General features: G+C 40.5%; 1 protein-coding gene across 1 annotated transcript; it reads left to right on the top strand.

The window, feature by feature from the left end:
- Window positions 1-1,232: 1,232 nt before the first annotated feature.
- On the top strand, window positions 1,233-6,197 carry LOC107100191 (zinc finger protein 32-like). The gene is made up of 2 exons (XM_015398594.1): window positions 1,233-1,570; window positions 4,758-6,197. The coding sequence occupies exons 1-2, from the start codon at window positions 1,399-1,401 to the stop codon at window positions 5,537-5,539; spliced, it is 954 nt and encodes a 317-aa protein (XP_015254080.1). The 5' UTR covers window positions 1,233-1,398; the 3' UTR covers window positions 5,540-6,197.
- Window positions 6,198-7,589: the final 1,392 nt, after the last annotated feature.

Here is a 7,589-nt window from a genome sequence, read left to right on the forward strand (position 1 = left end):
GACTCCACAAGCGATTCATCCAGGAGAGAAACCGTTAGACGCACTCCGAGCCAGTTCTGATGTCAGAATGAAAGAGCACATCCAGTTAGCCAAGGTAAGAGAAACAGGACTACCCTGAAAAAGGGACCCAACTCAAATATCTAACAGATGTCGATGAAAGCAGCACAACTATTATATTTCAATTCATGATATCTTCATAAAGTCAAAATTAACATGATTTATTTTTATCAGATCAATTTAATCCCATCCAAATGAAGTAAACAAGTCTGGTCCAAAGATAATAACTTTTGTTTTGTCTGCATTCAGGAGCAGAAAGAGTCATTCAGGCTTTTCTTGAAGACATGCCTGTAGTCTATGTAATGGTTTACATAGACTACAGGCAGAGAGTTGGCCCTAGCACTGATCCTTGTGGTACTCCACAGATAACCCCGTAGCTTAAAAAAATTTTTATTGACGTGAACAAACTGTCAGAAATCTGTCAGGCTGATGAGATTTACAACTTAGTGCTGTTCCCCTAATTACTAAAACACGTCCAAGCTTTTTTAAATTAATATTCAGCTTTGCTTGATCTTTTTTTCATTATGAACATATTTTCTAAACAAATACAAAGAGGTAAAAAAAACATTTACTGAGTTACTATGAGAGGGGGGGGGGGACTTTTACAGTAATTAAATTTTGCGCAGAAAAAGAAAAAGGGCATCGTGTTAACAACTGCTTTATTTGTACTCTTAGAACAAGTGGATATATATTGTTCCATTTAATTAACCAAAACTGGCGAAAAATATAAAGGTGATAATAATGGGCTTTAATAAGTATCTAATGCTAGTGAGCTGATGTCAGATTGTCATTCATTGCAGGAAAAGTTCCATGTAAAGGATTTAAAAATTTTTGTAGCCGATTCATTTCGTCTGTATTTCCATTGTGGATCTTTCTGTTCTGAATGCTAATATGAACTGTTTGAGTTTTTTTCTTTTGGATAGTTGGAGATGACAGAAGCTCTAATAAACTCATAAACTGGGATATAATTATGGTTTCCCTGTGGCAACATAAAATAAATGACTTATTATTTCTGCTCTTTGCTAAATTTACTGACTTGGATTTTATTGCTTTAAAATATTTTATCATAATCAGCAAAGAAACAAACAAAAAAAAACGATGGAACCCTTTAAACACTTTTATTTTTTTATATATTTTTTTTAAGTTTTGAATGCAATGCTTATTTATTTTGATCAGTTTTAGCCTCCTGCCAGAAGGGGGCGCTAGCTAAGTTAATGTATCACCTATTTTTCAAACAGGAAGCAGTTGTGTTCGGTAACATCCGGTGCGGTCGTTAGCATCGTTAGCTTAGCTGTGTTTTTGTTATCGTGTGGGGACCCAGTCTGAGTCTGCGCAGCAACAATGTGTTCAGTTCAGCCTCTGAGAGAGTTTATCAGACAGAGACTAACTGCTGCTGCTGAAGAAATCTTCTCAGAGGTGGAAAGAACCATCATCCAGTACGAGGAGGAGATCGACCGTCAGCGCAGACTGCTGGACATCAGCTGGAGACCCCGAGCCGTTCAGAACCCCGCAGGTGGGTCCGGTAACCGGCAAATTAAAATAAATTAGTTAATTTAGTTGGTATCTACTGTCTGTTTCGTTATGGGGTTTTAAAAAAAAACACACACTCCTCAGCTGCCCCTCAAAACAAACCACCAGAAGCAGCTATAAATTGCCTGTGATAACTGCGATAAGGTGTTGGTTGAAGGTTCGTTTTACTTTTAAACGTGACATTTCCTAAAAGGGATGTGGGTTGACTGTCTCCATGGTAACATCTGTCAATCCCCCCAAAGCTCCCATCAGCAGCTCACTTTCTGTGCTGTGTTGGTCAACTCCCTGAGGGCAGATTTAGGAAACTAGCTCCTCCTGTCGTGTCATGAGCTACAGGAACCCATTGGTGGAGAAACAGGTCCAAACATGGGTGGGGAAAGGTGTTGGCAAGAATTAGAGGTGGTAGAGAGTCCATGGACGACACTGAAGCGGAGACCAGAGATGATGGTGATGATGGAATGATTTCAGCTCATGTTAGATAAGGTCACACTGAGATGGTTAGACATGTCCAGAGCTGCCATGCTGGAGGACAGAGGGAAAGAGGACATGGATCAAGATGAATCGATATGGCGACTTTTAAAAGGCAGCAGCAAAAAGAAAAGGTTGTCATGGAGACCGAAACCTACTGAGAGGTGGTCCTATATTTCACATGATTTATTAGTTGAGAGAAAGTTTCGGTGAAAATATTTTTTATAGACGATCCAGAGCCATGGAGGTAGGACATTTTTGTCACTGAAAGACCAAGAAAAGTCAGATTGCTATAGCATCCAGTAGTTCAGCTCATCCAAAATCCTGGCAGAACTGTGAAACCAGATACTATTGGTAATTATTTCTCAAAATCCAAACCATGATAGAAAAAAAAAAAATCAACGGATTGAGAGTTTCTACTCCATATTATATTTCTGTATTAGTGTGAGAGATGTATTATGGTTACCTCCGACAAAGATGTTATATGCCCAACGGCTTTAATTTGTCTGTTTTCAAAATAGAAAAAAACTGCAGAAATTTTTTGAGAAGGTGCATGTTGTGACTGGCAACATATGATTATATTTTGGTGATGATCCACATCTCCCTGGATCCAGAGATTTTTGTTTTTGTAGGATTTTTATCATCGGGAGATAGGGCCATGTTTTGAAAATAATAATAATAATTGAACTTAATTGATCTCACATTAGAGAAATTTACCCTTTGGGAGCAGTGGGCTGCCATCATGGGACACCCGGGGAGCAATCGGGGGTTAGGGGTCTTGCCCAGAATATAAGTATAAAACTTTCTATCGAATGGAAATACTTCTTGGCCAAAATTGATGTTAGAAGGTGTCAATAATTGCTTTAGCTTATGACCCTTAGGTTTTGATCAAGACTGGATTCTATAATGCAGAACGCATTCAAGTGAGGGGATAGTTAGAATTTTGGATGGTGTAAGCTAAGAAATGAAAACTGAAAAACCAATGCAACTACTGCCATATAGTAGCCAGGATCCTGCCGAATCAGTAACATGTCAACAGATTTGATGTGCTTTCAATAGCGCATCAAATCTGTTGACTATATTGTACACCCCAACAAGGCTGGAAAGGGCTATGGGGAAATTGCCAATTCCACTAACCGTGTTTGGAGGAACAAGAATCATCAGCACCATCCCAAGAGCACATTCCCTTCTGTGAAGCATGGGGTGGTAGCATCATGCGTTAGGGGTCTTTTTCTGCACATGGAACAGGAAGACTGCACTATATTAAGGAGAGGATGACCGTGTATTGTGAGATTTTGGGGAACAACGTCCTTCCCTCAGTTAGATCATTGAAGATAGGTCGAGGCTGGGTCTTCTAACAAGACAATGACCTAAAGCACAGAGCCAGGATAATCAAGTAGTGGCTCTGTAAGAAGCAGATCAAGGTTCTAGTGTGGCCTAGCCAGGCTGCAGACCTTAACCCAATAGAAAATCTTTGGAGGGAGCTCAAACTATGTTTATCGGCAAAAGCCAAGAACCCTGGCTGATCCAGAGAAGATCTGTGTGGAGGAGTGGGCCAAAATCCCTCCTGCAGTGAAAAACTACAGGAAACGTTTGACCTCTGTAATTGCAAACAAAGGCTACTATACTAAATATTAACATTGATTTTGTAAGTTGTTTAAATACTTATCTGCAGCAGTTTCATACAAATAAATAGTTAGAAAATCATACATTGTGATTTCTGGATTATTATTTTTAGATTATGTCTCTCACAGTGGACATGCACCTACAATGACAATTTCAGTCCCTTCCATGATTTCTAAGTGAGAGAACTTGCAAAATAGCAGGATGTTAAACTTATTTGCCTCTCTCTATCTCTAGTGTGTATATGTGTGTGTTAGAATTTTAATTATAAATAATTCAATGGCCAAGTGACCATTTGAATGTCTGAATACAGGTATTACCTTATAACGTCATAAACGCGCTGCTTTGTTTTAAAAAAATATGAATATAAAAAATATAACTGCGGATGTCTGGGGGACAGTGATTCGCCTACATGTTATGAATGCTGGCGTACCATAAATAATAAATTCTGAACAGTTTAGTTTGTGCCTTCAAGTCGTTTGCCCATAGAAAGACGTTACTTGGTTATAACCTAACAGAATATCTTCAGAACGGCTCTAAATGACACAAAACTCATATGGGTGAGTAGAACATGATGTAATAACGTAAAATCAAGGGCCCAATGTAAAAAGATCTCCCTTTAGGGAGTCACAATATGTCAGGGGGAAATTAGCTGCTTGGTGGAGGACTGCGCCCTCCTAGTTCTTTACTAGTTCCTTATTTTTTCATCTGGAAACTTTTTAGCTTTAAATATCTGTTCATTTTTTCTAAATTGTTTACACTTCAGGGGAAAACACGCTAACTAACATTGATTGGTGAGCCACTGAGATAATGATGCACAATAGCCACCCTCTACTAATATCTATGGCAATGCTAGCATGATCAGCTAACCTGCCTCCAACTGTTGATCTCTGTGCGTCACAGCTGGTTTGATATGTTGCCAGAACTCTCCTATCTCCATGGCTCTAGACTGATCCAGATTAAGTGCAGAACCATAGAACATCTGAGGAGTTGGGAGCGGTGCCGCTCATGGTGGATGATGTGACTGGATCCATTGATTCTGACTGATAATTATTTTCTCTGTGTTTTTCTTTCTTCAGATTTCCAGAAACGTTTTCTCAGTACTAATGATGATGATCTCATTGAGCCGCCGCTCTATAACCAGGAGAACCTTTCTGGGCTGGAGGAACCAGACCCAGAACCTCTGAATGAGGGACCAGAATCTCTGCAGATTAAAGAAGAACCAGATGATTTGTACACGGGTGAGGAAGAAGAGCATGCTCGTCTGAAGGAGGAGACTGAGGCTTTCATGGGGAGTCCATCTTATGAGGAAGGAGAACACAGCCACCTAGAACCCGACTGGGACCAGATCCCACCTGAAACATGCCTAGCAGGTGATGATGAAGATCAGGAAGGAGGTGGTCCTGATGAACTGAGCCCTGATGAAGAGCAGAAAGAAAAGGACCAATGTTGGAAGGGAAGCAGATCCAGGAGGGATGAGAATCAGAATCTGTTTTCGTGTAAAATGTGCAGCAAAGCTTTTACTCAGAAGGGAAGCTTGACCAAACACCTGCGGGTCCACACAGGTGGGAACCCCTTCACCTGCCTCAGCTGCGGCCGGAGCTTTCGCAAACATTTCAGCTTGATAGTCCACATGAGGATTCACACGGGAGAGAAGCCCTTCCCCTGTCTGATCTGTGGCAAGAGCTTCTGTCAGAGAGGGAATCTGAACGTCCACATGAGAACGCACACGGGCGAGAAGCCGTTCCCCTGTCTGACCTGTGGCAAACACTTCCAGCGGAAAAGTAATTTAACTGCACACATGAGGATCCACAGGAGGAACGCGCTGTCATTGTGCGGCATTGGGAAGGAGCAGCTCTGAATCGAAGTTAACATGAGGTGTTAGGAAATATAAACGGTTAAAACTTGACTTCTTGCTTTTTTCATTGCAGGAAGCTAAAGAAAAACTTAAATTAAGTGATGAGTGTCTTGATCCTTTTCTAAAATGTTCCTAATGTTTGAAGGTTCCTGCTGCTAAAGGCCAGAACACACCGAATCCGATTTTGAGTCTGATCCGACGGATATCAACAATATGTGTATAACACAGAGACAGAAGTGAAACAAATCTGTGCAGATCTACCCACCCTGCCAAGAGGTAGCCTCTCCATACACAGATTAAAAAGTCGCGCAGAGTCGGTGTGTTCTGGCCCGAACACGCTTATCCTCAAATGATCAGCAGTTCATCAAACGTGCCAAAGTACACTCCTCGTTGCTTTGAGGTTTCTGCTGTTTAGTAAATGGGAGTTCATGCAATGCGACGAGTGATCTGAGCTCACTGCTGCGATCCTTCCTTTATCGTTTATCCATGCATATTTATCTCTGGAATAAAGGAACATCCTGTTTATTAGATGACCCATTATTTGTCCTCTGTAACTTTGCCAACATGCACAGTATTGCTTTTATACTCGGTATAATCAAACAAAATAACAGATCCAAACTTTATGATAAGCAGAATTTTGCCCACAGATTTGAAGGTTCTCATAATTCTCAGCTTGTTGATTAATTTTGTTTCTCTTCCTTTAATAGAAAATAATATTTCTCCTCCTCCTGTTGATTCTCTTAGAACCTGCAGAGTATTTTTACTTGTATGATTTGTAGAAAAACACGAATCTATCCCTCCTGGCTTGTGTTTGTAGTTGTAACAGAAAGCAGATGTTTCTGTTGGGTCTTTCATGTTTCCCAGCCTCTGCTTACCTGGAACGATGGAAGGAAGGCTCCTTTTATTTTGGATTCAATCAGCCTCTGCTGACACCTGTGCAGAGCAGTTGCGGAGCGCAGTTGGTGCACTCCACCTCCTTAGACAAACGACTTCAGCCCAGCTTGGATTGTTAAAGAGGGAAAGGGGAAGGCCATGGCCTGTGGGCCGGTTCTAATGATAATTAAATATCATCCAGGGGCCATGGATAAACAGTTTGCGGGCCTTGATTTTGACATATGTGCTCTAAGGCTTCTCATTCACCATGTCTGCCTGTAGAGAAAATTTTATCAATTGCGTTAAGAGACCAGCTGACCAGATCCATGATTCAGTTTGTAGGTTTTTGGAAGATATGTGAAGAGAGGCTCCAACAGAAGACAAAACACAGAAGCTAAGTAGGATAGACAGGGAGGGAGTGGCAGACAGAGAAAGAGCGTCGTCCTCCCACGAGAGCCACAGAAGAAAAAACTTTCACTCCACTTTTAATTTATTTTTAAATGCTTATTTTTCAGATTATATGATTTTATAGCTATACTTCTACAGTTTTTAGGTCAACGGGTATAAACTACAGTCTTGGAGGGATTATTAATTGTATCTCTGCTTTCACTCTAAGATGAGCTCATTAGAGGTGAATTTCTCCAATGTGAGATCAATAAAGTTCCATAATTATTATTATTGTTATTATTATTATTAGCAGAGTCCTGCATAGCTTGACTTTATACCAGTGAGGTGGTTTAGCCATTTGATTCAGGTGGTTACAGGAGAGAAATTATGGACGATTTAATCAACATTTTAGGTGATGTGACTGACTAACTCAAAACCCATATCAAATCATACTAGACTGGACCGATGATGCAGACTTTTTTTCCTCTAATTTTTAATTGTTTTTTAATTAACTTCTATAATGAAGGACATCACTGCTTATTTTCATCTCCTATTAGAAGAAAATCATTTAGTCTGTTGTCAGTCCCTAAGTTAACCTCAGGAAAGCGCTACTGATGTCAGATCTCCTAAATAACTTCACCTCTCTGCTTAAAGGGATAGTTCGGTATTTTTGACATGAATCTGAATGCCATCCCCATCACCAGTGTCATGCAATCACACTGACTTACCCCTGGCAGCATCCTGTGAGCAGAGTTCCCGTCCAGTTTTGGACAAGCCGAAAGTAGTCCGGCAG

The sequence above is a fragment of the Cyprinodon variegatus genome, unplaced genomic scaffold (genome assembly GCF_000732505.1).
Source record: "Cyprinodon variegatus isolate N-32 unplaced genomic scaffold, C_variegatus-1.0 Scaffold943, whole genome shotgun sequence".
NCBI lineage: Eukaryota > Metazoa > Chordata > Actinopteri > Cyprinodontiformes > Cyprinodontidae > Cyprinodon > Cyprinodon variegatus.

What these genes read in the sequence shown, in the direction of transcription:
- LOC107100191 (XM_015398594.1), top strand. Translation starts at nt 1,399, where the DNA reads ATGTGTTCAGTTCAGCCTCTGAGAGAGTTTATCAGACAGAGACTAACT. An exon ending in AGCCGTTCAGAACCCCGCAG is followed by an intron (nt 1,571 to 4,757) that starts GTGGGTCCGGTA and finishes TTCTTTCTTCAG; the next exon opens with ATTTCCAGAAACGTTTTCTC.